Raw genomic sequence first — 13,068 nt, forward strand, 5'->3', positions numbered from 1 at the left:
GTAAGTATGACAAGTGAGACGAGGGACTGAGGCAGAAGTCTAAACCCTCAGGGCCTATTAAGCAGCTTTAGGGAGCATCCAGGAAAACCTGGGATAGCTCCATCTGTGGCTGTTTTCCTGAAGAGGTTTTCTGGAGGTTTAGTATTTACACATTCCTTTAAAGTGGGGAAGGCATGTAGGAAGAGGGTCAGGTAGGCAGTAAGGGAATGGTTCTATTCCCATGGGCCTTGAGCTGGTGCCCAGTAAATCTACATTTTACATAAGATAAGGTGAACGTTTGAAGAGGAGGAGGGACTAAAGGAGGAGTCAGTTCCACAGACATCTCCGGGTAGGTGGAGAAGGGAGTTTGTCTTTCCTCTGCACTTGGGAAAATAAGCTTGTAATCAACATTATCAGTGTGGCGTTTCAGGAGCCAGACTTAGACTGTAGACCTAAAGTCTCCCCTTTTCCATACATTGGCATGTCCTCATGTATGGCAGGTGTAAATCAAAAATAAAATTCCGAGCTCTCCCCCCAATCATCTGAATGGTGCCCTCCTCTCAGCCAACGGCATTCCAAAGTTAACCTGAAGAACTAGTTCAGGCATGACAGGATGGGGGGATGGACTGCCCCATTATGCCCTCCTCCCTTTAGAAGAATTCAGGCACAACTGACCAGCACTAACATTAAAACAGATCTCAAGACTGACAAGGCAGACTCCTGTAGCAATAAGATACCAGATACCAGCTTGACTCTAGCACAGCATCATAAGACAGATAGCAAGCCCTGGAAGTACTTTACTACAAACTACATTTCTTTGCCATATCTTGAAGTAGTCCTGCAAAGTTGTCTCTTGTGGGGAAAATCTACATTCTGAAGAGAATCTCCTTCCTTTTCCAGGCCTTCTTCCTGATCCAAGAGAGAATCAGCTCTGATAAGACACATTTACAATGGATTCTCTCTGAAGCCTGCTATCTGGAGGCTCCCTAAGTATAATGAGAACCCTGGTCTCCACAACCCCTTTTCTTTGTTGTTTTTTGTTTTTGTTTTGAGACAGAGTCTCGCTCTGTTGCCCAGGCTGGAGTGCAGTGTACTAATGTATGACTTTGCCTGTGACTTCTGCTTCCCTAAAATGCATAAGACAGAGTCGTGCCCTAACTGCCTCAGGACCACTTATCAAGGCTTCCTGGGTTTGTGTTTTCCCCAGGCCACGGTCAATCATATTGGCTCAGCATAAACCTCCTTAAGATATTTTACAGTTTGGGTTTTCCATTAACACCTTCACAGCATACACTTGAGTTTTTAAGGTTGAGCAGGTCCAGCAGGTTTCCCCCAGGTGGATTCTGACTGAACAGTTTACAAGTGATTTCTCCATCCCTGTTATTCAATCCAAGCTTTCGTGGGTAAGTGCTTTCTTACCTGCCTGTGCCCCTCAATCAGAGGGTAATGTTATAGAACATCAGAGTCAGAAGGTACTCAGAAGCAAGAAAAATTTAACCCAAAAAAGATCTAGAATAAAATGCAGCTTTTGCTTCACCCTTAAAAGAGTGGGAAATTTGACTATATAAAAGTCAAAATTTCTAAATAGGAAAGAATAAAATCAGAAGATAAATGACAAACAAGAAGGTAATTTTAATGTAAATCACAGGCCAAAGGTTAATCCCCTTAATAAAGAGCTCCTAAAATCAGTACTGAAACAACCTACCCTGCCCCCATCCTCCAAAAGCAAAGGATCTAGATTACAAAGACGGAAATACAAATGGCTCTTGAACTTGTGGAGAGATGCTCCACTGTGCTCATCGGGAGAGATACAAACCCCACTGAGAGAGAGGACTTTTCGCTTGTCAGACTGTGCCTCAGGTCGGCTGGGCTGCTGTGACAAGGCACCGTGGCCGGGCAGCTAAAACAGAATGTATTTCCCTCTGTTTCAGAGCCTGGAACTCCCAGATGAGGCGTCTCATCAAGAAGTTGGCGTGGCTTCTTCTTTGGCCTCTCCTTGGCTTCCAGATGTCTCCCCTGCATGTGCCTGTGTCCTCATCTCTTCTCATAAGGACACCAGTCATATAGAACCAGGGCCACCCTTATGGCCTCATGTGATACTGTGGTGTAGCAAGAAGTGTGTTTAGTCTTGGTCCTCGGTTCCTGACATACAGCTCCCAAAACCCTCAGAATTTCCTGAGTAATAGGGAATTCTGTTATTCATAATAAGCCCCTTTCAACTACACCAGCGTTTATAATACTGAGGTGACTCTAGGAGGAAAGGGGCTGGTTACCAGATGGACCAACTCTGGGATTAGGATAATCCCACCCCCAGCCTCCAGGGTGGGTGGGGCTGCAGCTAAACCCCATCCACCTCTTCATCTGCTGTTCATTCACATTCCTGGTCACAGCTTCATAATAAACCGGTAAACATTTGTAAATGTTTCCTTGAGCTTTGCAAGCCACACTATCAGATGATCAATCCCCAGAGATGGTCTTGGGCACTCCTGATTTAAAGTCAGTCATTCAGATGCACAGGTCACAACCTGGGACTCGTGACTGCCTTCTGAACTGTGGGAAGCCAAATGGAATTGAGCCCTTAACCTATGGGGTCTGCACTAACTCCAGGTAGTGTAAAACTGGGCTAAATTCTAGGACATCCAGGGGTCTCTGAAGAGAATTGGAGAACTGTGTGGTGTGGAAAGACCACATGTTTGGTATTAGAAGTGTTCTGTTGAGTAGAGAAACCATGTTTTCCATTTTACTTTTCACTTGATTACCTCTTTAAAGAACTGTCTCCAAATACAATCACATTCTGAGGTACCGGAGGTTAGGGCTTCAACATCCGAATTCTGGGGAACACAACTTGGCCCATAGCAGACTGGCACCCTGTTGATGAAGCCATGGGAAAGGCTTCATACATGCTGATGGGAAATAAACCGGGGCAACCTCTACGAACAGCAACTTGTCAGCATCAAAATTTTAACGTGCATTTCACAAAAGAAGATTCATTAATGGGCAATAAGTGCACAGAAAGATGCTCAACAGTATAAGTCATTAGGGAAATGCAAATCGAACTAACGAGATAACACTGTACACTGCCTGGGATAGCTATACTCCTGGGATCCACTGGGCAGATGCACTGCAATGCTGGTCTTCCCCAAGGTTCCTGCCCTGTCCCTCCTTGCCATGGGGGCACATTTAAGGATGGCCACCTCCACACAAGCCAGTGCAGCGCAGCTTGGTCTGGGGAGTTCTGCTGCACTCCTGAGCAGCTGTGTGGCCGAGTCAAGCTGCTTATGCTCTCTGGGCCTGAGCTTTCTGAGATATCAAATGAGGAAGCCAAACCTGATCCCAGGCACCTTTGTGCTCCAAAATTCTCATTCTCTTGAGCCCAGCACAATGCCTTCTGGGCTACCCTCACCACGGAGCTCCACAAGAGTCCTGAGGGGGAAATCAGAGGACACCAAGCAGCCTGGTCTCGGACAGCGTGTTCTGGAGATGGCTATTACCTGAGCGTGCCGGCCTATGGGCTGGCCCTGAGCACCCACAGCCACAGCTCCCACACCCAGCCTTACACAGAGCTGACCTCGGCACCCACGGCCACAGCTCCCACACCCAGCCCCACCCACGGCTGACCCTGGCACCCATGGCCACAGCTCCCACACCCAGCCTCAGTCAGGCCTGACCCTGAGCACCCACGGCCACACCTCCCACACCCAGCCTCACCCAGGGCTAACCCCAGTACCCACGGCCACATCTCCCACACCCAGCCTCACCCAGGGCTGACCCCAGCACCCACGGCCACAGCTCCCACACCCAGCCTCACCCAAGGCTGACCCCGGCACCCATGGCCAAACCTCCCACACCCAGCCTCACCCAGGGCTGACCCTGGCACCCACGGCCACACCTCCCACACCCAGCCTCACCCAGGCCTGACCCCGGCACCCACGGCCACACCTCCCACACCCAGCCTCACCCAGTGCTGGCCCTGGCACCCACGGCCACAGCTCCCACACCGAGCCTCACCCAGGGCTGGCCCTGGCACCCATGGCCACAGCTCCCACACCCAGCCTTACCCAGGGCTGGCCCCGGCACCCATGGCCACAGCTCCCACACCCAGCTTCATCCAGGGCTGGCCCCAGCACCCACGGCCACAGCTCCCATACCCAGCCTCACCCAGGGCTGGCCCCGGCACCCACGGCCACAGCTCCCACACCCAGCCTCACCCAGGCCTGACCCTAGCACCCCACGGCCACAGCTCCCACACCGAGCCTCACCCAGGGCTGGCCCTGGCACCCATGGCCACAGCTCCCACACCCAGCCTTACCCAGGGCTGGCCCCGGCACCCATGGCCACAGCTCCCACACCCAGCTTCATCCAGGGCTGGCCCCAGCACCCACGGCCACAGCTCCCATACCCAGCCTCACCCAGGGCTGGCCCCGGCACCCACGGCCACAGCTCCCACACCCAGCCTCACCCAGGGCTGGCCCCGGCACCCACGGCCACAGCTCCTATACCCAGCCTCACCCAGGGCTGGCCCCGGCACCCACGGCCACACCTCCCACACCCAGCCTCACCCAGGGCTGGTCTCGGCACCCAAGGCCACACCTCCCACACCCAGCCTCACCCAGGGCTGGCCCCAGCACCCACGGCCACACCTCCCACACCCAGCCTCACCCAGGGCTGGCCACGGCCACACCTCCCACACCCAGCCTCACCCAGGGCTGACCCCGGCACTCACGGCCACACCTCCCACACCCAGCCTCACCCAGTGCTGGCCCCGGCACCCACGGCCACAGCTCCCACACCCAGCCTCACCCAGGGCTGGCCCCAGCACCCACGGCCACACCTCCCACACCCAACCTCACCCAGGGCTGGCCACGGCCACACCTCCCACACCCAGCCTCACCCAGGGCTGACCCCGGCACTCACGGCCACACCTCCCACACCCAGCCTCACCCAGGGCTGGCCCCAGCACCCACGGCCACACCTCCCACACCCAACCTCACCCAGGGCTGGCCACGGCCACACCTCCCACACCCAGCCTCACCCAGGGCTGGCCACGGCCACACCTCCCACACCCAGCCTCACCCAGGGCTGGCCACGGCCACACCTCCCACACCCAGCCTCACCCAGGGCTGGCCCCGGCATCCATGGCCACAGCTCCCACACCCAGCCTCATCCAGAATCCAAGCTCACCCCAGACACTGTCTCTCTGGCCGTTGCTCAGCATGGACCTGGCTCTTAATGGACCCTCCATCGATGTCTGCTGAGTCTCACTTCCCCTCTCCCTCTCCTGCTCTGTGCTAGGAAAAAGGCAATGTGAGTTTTTATTTTACATCCACACAAAAGCTGGCAGCTCATCATGCACAAGTGGGACTAAATCAATGTCGTGGCCTGAGGTCGTGCAGCACAATGCACTCAGCTGAGCAGTGTCAGCAGGGAAAGCCCACTCGGACCTTGGATCTCCAGACACGCCCATTCAGCCAGGTTTGGGCCACTCTTTCCAACCAACTCCACAATGTCCCTAACATGTTTTTTAAAAAATGTTTCCACACAGGAAATGTCAAAAGTCAGGAAAATTTCAGAACTCCAGCTATAATATTTACAAGGTTCTATCTAAGCTTGCCATACACACGTCTGCAAACATCCTTCTAAAAGGGGAAAACTTTTACAGTCAAAAGAATGAAATAAAGTGGATCAGAAGTAAATTCAACACTGATAGGACAGTGAAAAGAACACATGAAACACTTGGCATCTGTGTATCAAAAGGAATTTGTCTCTCTTTCCAAACACTTTGGCTCACATTACGTTTACTTAAAGAAAAAAGGGGGTGGATACAGCGGCTCATGACTGTAATCCCAGGACTTTGGGAGGCTGCCGTAGGAAGATCACCTGAGGCCAGGAGTTCGGGAACAGCCTGAGCAACATAGTGAGACTGTCTAGAAAACAGAAAAATTAGCCAGGCATGGTGGCACGTGCCTGTATTCCCACCTACTTGGGAGGCTAAGGTGGGAGGACCACTTGAGCCGAGAGGTTAAGGCTGTGGTGACCCGTGACTGTGCTACTGCATGATGAAGGGGGCCTGCCCCTCCACACCTGTGGGTATTTCTCACAAGGTGGAGACAAGAGACTGAGAAAAGAAATAAGACACAAAGACAAAGTATAGAGGAGGGAAAGTGGGCCCAGGGGACCGGCGCTCAGCAAGCAAGGACCTGCACCGGCACTGGTCTCTGAGTTCCCTCAGTATTTATTAATCACTATCTATACTATCTCGGTGAGGGGGATGTGGCAGGACTACAGGGTAATGGCAGGGACAGGGTCAGCAGGAAAACATGTGAGCAAAGGACTGTGTGTCATAAATAAGTTTAAGGAAAGGTGCTGTGCCTGGATGTGCACATAGGCCAGATTTGTTTGACTTTACAAAACATCTCAGTGCAGTAAAGAGCAGTATTGCTGCCAGCATGTCTCACCTCCAGCCATAAGGCGGTTTTTTCCTATCTCAGTATATAGAATGTACGATCAGGTTTTACACCGAGACATTCCATTCCCAGGGACAAGCAGGAGACAGATGCCTTCCTCTTATCTCAACTGCAGAGAGGCCTTCCTCTTTCACTAATCCTCCTCAGCACAGACCCTTTACGGGTGTCGGGCTGGGGGACGGTAAGGTCTTTCCCCTCCCACGAGGCCATATCTCAGGCTGTCTCAGTCGGGGGAAATCTTGGACAATACCCAGGCTTTCTTGGGCAGAGGTCCCTGCGGCCTTCCGCAGTGCATTGTGTCCCTGGGTACTTGAGAATGGAGAATGGCAATGACTTTTACCAAGCATACTGCCTGCAAACACATTTTTAACAAAGCACATCCTGCACAGCCCTAAATCCATTAAACCTTGAGTCAATACAGCACATGTTTCTGCAAGCACAGGGTTGAGGCTAGGGTTACAGATTAACAGCATCTCAAGGCAGAAGAATTTTTCTTAGTACAGAACAAAATGGAGTTTCTTATGTCTTCCATTTTCTACATAGACACAGTAACAGTCTGATCTCTCTTTCTTTCCCCCACACATTCCAGCTGGCGCAACAAGGGCGAGACTCCATCTCAAATAAATTTAAAAAAAAAGAAAAGAAAAGATAGAAAAGAAAATATGAACCTGCCCCTAACAGATGTAGAAAAAAGAAGGTAGGGTGTTCAACAAAAATGGTCACTGAGGCAAGTGCCTCGATCAGCAGAGGTTTATTGAGCCAAGTCTGAGGACGCACCCAGGAAAAACACAAGCCACTGAAGCATCTGTGACCTCTGCTTTTCCAAAGAGTATGTGGGAACTTAGTGTGTGTGTGAGGTGGGGGCAGGCAGGAGGGAAACAAGGGTGGGGGCAGGGAGGCAAATGGTTATTCTTATGAGGCTCTAATAACTGCTCAGCACCTGTATGTCTTATATCAGATAAGGTAAATCTTTGAAAAGAGGGAGTGGAGGACAGTCAAGCAGGAAGAGTGACTGATCCTGTCTTGTGCATGTTCTGCACTTGGGAAGGTAAGCTTGTCATTAACATTGTCAGTGTGAGATTTAACAGGATTCAGTTTGAGGAGTTAAACTTGGCTTGCAGACCCAAGGTTACAATTGGCATGTACTGGTTTTATAGCAGATATGTATCCTGAAAGGTTTAGGGGCTAGCAAGGGATGTCCTTGTGAGCAATTTGTGAGGGAGGCCATCGGGAGGTATACAGCCTTTTACCATCCTGGGACCTGGCTTATGTCTAACACTATGACACAGGGTTGTGAAGTTACAGCTCTGTTTGGGGAAAAAGAACAGCAGCTGCATGACTCCATTCCCAGGCTTAACTCTCCCTTTGGCATAACCAGTTGGCGGGGTGGGAATGGGGAGGTACCCAAATTTCATTTTCTTTTACAGAAGCTATTTCCCTCAAGCCTTTTTATCATTTTTTTTCTTCCAACTCAAGTTAAAAATCTACTAAAAGAGCTGGGCATGGTGGTATGTGCCTGTAATCCCAGCTACACGGGAGGCTAAGGTGGGAGGACCACTTGAGCCCAGGAGTTCAAGACTAACCTGAGCAGCATAGCCAGACCCTCCCCACCTCAAAAAGAACCCTGACAAACTAACCATATAAATAGGTTAAACCACTTTTCTAAAAGAGCTGTGAAAGAAAAAAATAAATCTACTAAAAAAAAAAAAAAAAAAAGTAACATAATCCTCCGGATTTGTAAGGCCAATTGCATGTTTATCCTATTAATCAAACAGTGATTCCAGAGCTTTTGTTCCAAGCCATGCTGGCACTATACAGACAGAGGCATGCTTGCCCGCCCTTCTGTCTAAATCATGGAGGGGCCACAAGCCTCCAGCATTTGGTCAAGCCCTCAAGATTGAAGTCAACTCAGTCAGGTCTAGACACACCCCCCTGCAAGGCTGAAAGGTCCTGGAAAGAACCACAACCCAGGCTATGTCCAGGAAAGAAAAATAGAGGTGCTGAGCAGGGATGGGAAAAGAAAGGAGACACAGAAAGTAATTCAGAGTAGCTCCAGGTGGCTCTTACAGCTTGGAGGACAAGTTTGGGAAAAGCCGAGCCTATCTGCAAAGGTCAGTAAACACACCACGTTACTCAGGCCTTCCTGGAGAATCAGGGTCTGGCTAGAATCAAAGAAAGGCTGAGCTGAGACACCCAGGGAAAGCGCTGGTGCAGGTGTGGTGATGGGGGTCTGTAGCCCTAGCTATTCAGGAGGCTGAGGCAGGAGGATCACTTGGGCCCAGGAGGTCAAGGCTGAAGCAGGCTGTGACTGCACCTTTGCACTCCAGCTTGAGTGACAGAGCAAAACCATCTTAAAAACAAACAAACAAACAAACAAAAAACCTGTATCTGGTAACTGCAGCATCAGGGACCCTGGGGAGCCTGCTTTGGCAGTATGTGCCACTCAGGTCTTTCATTCAGATTATCATAGCTCCATGGCCCTGAATATCTTGATTGTGTGCCAATATATTTAAAACTAGAAAAAATATGTGCCCTGGGATGATTTTTTTTCCTCTACAGAGAAAGACATCAGCACCCCAGTAACAACCTGAGTCGAGATCACAGGCTGAGATGAATACAAACAGCGTTTGGTTTCTGAGAAGGCCAGTTTCCTTCCAGTTCACTCCTGTTCCTAGGGAATAATCTTCCTTATGGTCCTGACCCAAAATGTAGGCAGTCTATCAGGCGTCTACCTTGGTGGAGCCTGGACATCAACTTGTGTCCACCTAACCCTGTGACACTGTCAGATGTGGCTCTCAGGCACCTCTTCCCGTAACATACAGACAGGCCCCACAACAAAGCAGCCCATGCCACACACACCTGCCGAGGCTCCTACATCTTCCTACTGACAATTTTGATGGATACAGCCAAATTGCTCTGTATCTATTTATACAAATAGATACAAATAGAGGCTGTATCTATTTACACAATATACCATGGATAATGTTCCAGGTAGATAAATGAGAATTTTAACACATTTACTCTAAGTAAAATTTGTACTGAAAAATAAATATTCAAAGGTAAATGTATACAAATCATGAGCATATGGCTCAAGGAATATTTACAAAGATAACACACTCATGTAACTACCATTCAGAAAAAGAAAGACACATCAGGCCAGACGTGGTGGCTTCTGCCTATAATCCCAGCACTTTGGGAGGCCAAGGTAGGAGGATCACTTGAGTCCAGGAGTTTGAGACTAGCCTGGGCAACACAGTGAGGCCTCCGTCTCTATTTTCCCTATTGCCCAGGCTAGTGTGCAATGGCGCAATCTCGGCTCACTGCAACTTCCACCTCCCGGGTTCGAGCAATTCTCGTGCCTCAGCCTCCCAAGTACGTAGGATTACAGGCATGCACCACCACGCTTGGGTAGTTTTTGTATTTTTAGTAGAGACATGGTTTCACCACGTTGGCCAGGCTGGTCTCGAACTCCTGACCTCAGGTGATCCACCCGCCTCGGCCTCCCAAAGTGCTGGGATTATAAGCGTGAGCCACCATGCCCGGCCTATTTTCAATTAAAAAAAAAAAAAAAAACAGGCCGGACACGGTGCCTCATGCCTATAATCCCAATACTTTGGGAGGCCGAGGCAGGAGGATTGCTTGAGCCCAGAAGTTCAAGACCACCCTGGGCAAACATATTGAGACTTCATTTCTACGAAAAAGCAAAAAATTAGCCAAGCGAGGTGGCAGATGCTTGTAGTCCCAGATATTCAGCAGGCTGAGGTGGGAGGACTGCTTGAGCTTAGCAGGTCAAGGCTACAGTAAGCCATGATTATGCCACTGCACTCCAGCCTGGGTGACAGAGCAAGACCCTGTCTCAAACAAACAAACAAAAAGTTTGATGTAACACAAAAAACTTTTATCTATTTAAAATCAAGGATGGGTACAGTGGCTCATGCCTGTAATCCCAGCACTTTGTGAAATCAAAGTGGGAGGATCACTTGAGCCTAGGAGTTTGAGACCAGCCTGGGCAACATAACGAAACCCTGTCTCTAAAGAAAAATACAAAAATTAGCTGGGCATGGTCGTGTGCAACTGTATTCCCAGCTACTCGGGAGGCTGAGGTGGGAGGATCACTTGAGTCTGGGAGGTCAAGGTTGCAGTGAGCCGTGATCATGCCACCGTACTCCAACCTAGGCAACAGGGTGAGATTCTGTGTCTAAATAAATTAATTAGTAATTAAATAAACAAAATTAGCCAGGCGTGGTGTTATATGCCCATGATCCCAACTACTCGGGAGGCTGAGGTGGGAGGATCACTTGGGCCCAGGAGATTGAGGCTGCAGGGAGCTGAGATCGCACTTCAGCCTGGGTGATGGCGAGACTCTGTCTCATGCATGGATACATATATAAGGGCCAAGAATCCTACCAAACTGACCTTTCCCCCAAATAAAAATGATAAACTTTGGATAGAATACAGAACACAACTAATAAGGCAGATACCTGAGAGCAGCCAAAAACAGGAGGATTCTGGAAGGGAGCTATGGGCACCAGGGGAGTTTCCCACCTCCACAGCTCCCACTCCCAGCTGGAAGGAAATGAGGAGTGATTGCTAACAGGTACAGGGTTTCTTTTGCGTGTGACAAAACTGCATTGCACAACTCTGTGCATGTATTTTATTGTATACTCAACTGTACACTTTAAACAGGTGAATTATATGGTATTTGAATTATATCTCACTTAAAGCCATTATTTTTGAAAAGTAAGTGGCTGTAACCTCTACCATGCATACTGTAAACAAGAATGCTGGAGAGACCATATTAATAGACTTCAAGAGGTACAGTATTGGCCAGGTGTGGTGGCTCACACCTGTAATCCTAGCACTTTGGGAGGCCAAGGAGGGTGAATCACTTGAGGTCAAGAGTTCCAGACCAGCCTGGCCAACATGACAAAACCCTGTCTCTACTAAAAATACCAAAATTAGATAGGTGTGATGGTGCATGCCTGTAATTCCAGCTACTCAGGAAGCCGAGGAAGGTGAATTTCTTGAACCCAGGAGGCGGAGGCTTCAATGAGCAGAGATCACACCACTGCACTCCACCCTGGGCAACAGACCAAAACTCCATCTCAAGAAAAAGAAAAGAAAAAAAAAAAAGAGTACAGTATTAATTACCAAAGAAAGAAGGGCTTTTTATAGTGATAATTCAACACAAAGATATATCATAAATGTATAAGCATCTAACAATAGAGCCTCAAAATAAAGTGAAACTCAACAGAATAAAAGAGAGAAATGGACAATTCCACAAGCATATTTGGATATTTAAACTCTAACTTCTTGACAATTGATAGAACTAGATGTATAAAAAGAATTATCAGTAAAGAGGTAGATGATCTTAACAACATTATCCACTTTGTTCAAAGAGAAATATACTGGCCGGGCGCGGTGGCTCACGCTTGTAATCCCAGCACTTTGGAAGGCCGAGGCAGGCAGATCACTTGAGGCCAAGAGTTTCAGACCAACCTGGCCAACATGGTGAAACGCTGTCTCTACTAAAAATACAGAAAAAAAAAATGAGCCAGGTGGCATGCACCTGTAATCACAGCTACTTGGGAGGCTGAAGCAGAAGAATCGCTTGAAGACAAGAGGCGGAGGCTGCAGTGAGCTGAGATCATGCCATTACACTATAGCCTGGGTGAAAGAGCAAGACGCCATCTCAAAAACAAATGAAAAACAAAGATCAACATGCTGAGTAGAATAGGCAGTAATTAAGTCTTTATTTATTTACTTATTTATTTTGAGATGGAGTCTTGCTCTGTCGCCCAGGCTAGAGTGCAGTGGTGTGATCTCAGCTCACTGCAACCTCCGTCGCCTGGATTCAAGCGATTCTCCTGCCTCAGCCTCCCAAGTAGCTGGGATGACATACACCCACCACCACACTGGCTAATTTTTTGTATTTTTAGTAGAGATGGGGTTTCGCTATGTTGGCCAGGCCAGTCTCAAACTCCTGACTTTAGGTGATCCGCCCACCTCAGCCTCCCAAAGTGCGGGCATGAGCCATCGCGCTCTGCCCAACCCTTCATTTAATAATAATTTATTTTACCCCCTTGGAACTTATAATGATTTTTCAAATGGTTATGTCTTCCCAAGGAAGCTGACTAAGGTAATTTGCAATGATGCCTTTTTCCTTCTTGACCAACTTTTCTGAGTATGAAGACTCATTCAAATACATTCCATTGTCCTCAATGTGCAGTCAGGTTGTTCTTTGCTCTTACATTTTAAAATACTTACTTCCCACACTAAGGGACAAGAGGTCCTCATTCCCTTCGGATTGTGTTTAGGCCAAGAGCAAGTAGGCAGGCAGAGGCACAGAGTACCTGATAATAGGTGTATTCTGAGAACTGCAAATGCAGAGCAGTAAAAAGCGGAGACGGCCTGTCCCATTTCATACCCACAGCAACAGACACTTGCAGATTCAACTGTTCATTTCCCAATATCAAGCCGCAGAAGCGAGACACACGCTTGCACCTTCTGCTTTTCCCAGCCAGGTTGCTTTGCTTCCAAGATCTTGTGATATTCTCCAGCGTTTCACATGTTTTGTAACACTTTTACTTTTCAGCAATTACCTGTGAGCTTCAGTCTCAAGAGA

At 49.0% G+C, this 13,068-nt stretch overlaps 1 protein-coding gene across 6 annotated transcripts in view; it reads right to left on the bottom strand.

The window, feature by feature from the left end:
• Window positions 1-13,068, bottom strand: part of NINL (ninein like) — a 133,945-nt gene that overhangs the window by 97,449 nt on the left and 23,428 nt on the right. The window contains exon 1 of one of the 6 annotated variants that reach the window (XR_008516852.2): window positions 5,161-8,084. The exons of 3 other annotated variants lie outside the window; for them this stretch is intronic. Coding sequence is in view for 2 of the 3 variants with exons in the window: in XM_054541660.2 (XP_054397635.1) it covers window positions 5,161-5,221 (61 nt within the window). In the remaining variant the exon portion in view is untranslated. Of the gene's footprint in view, window positions 1-5,160; window positions 8,085-13,068 lie in introns of those variants that run through there. 2 more of the 6 variants (XM_054541660.2, XM_054541662.2) reach the window with 2 other exon arrangements.

The sequence above is a fragment of the Pongo abelii genome, chromosome 21 (genome assembly GCF_028885655.2).
Source record: "Pongo abelii isolate AG06213 chromosome 21, NHGRI_mPonAbe1-v2.0_pri, whole genome shotgun sequence".
In the NCBI taxonomy this organism is placed as follows: domain Eukaryota; kingdom Metazoa; phylum Chordata; class Mammalia; order Primates; family Hominidae; genus Pongo; species Pongo abelii.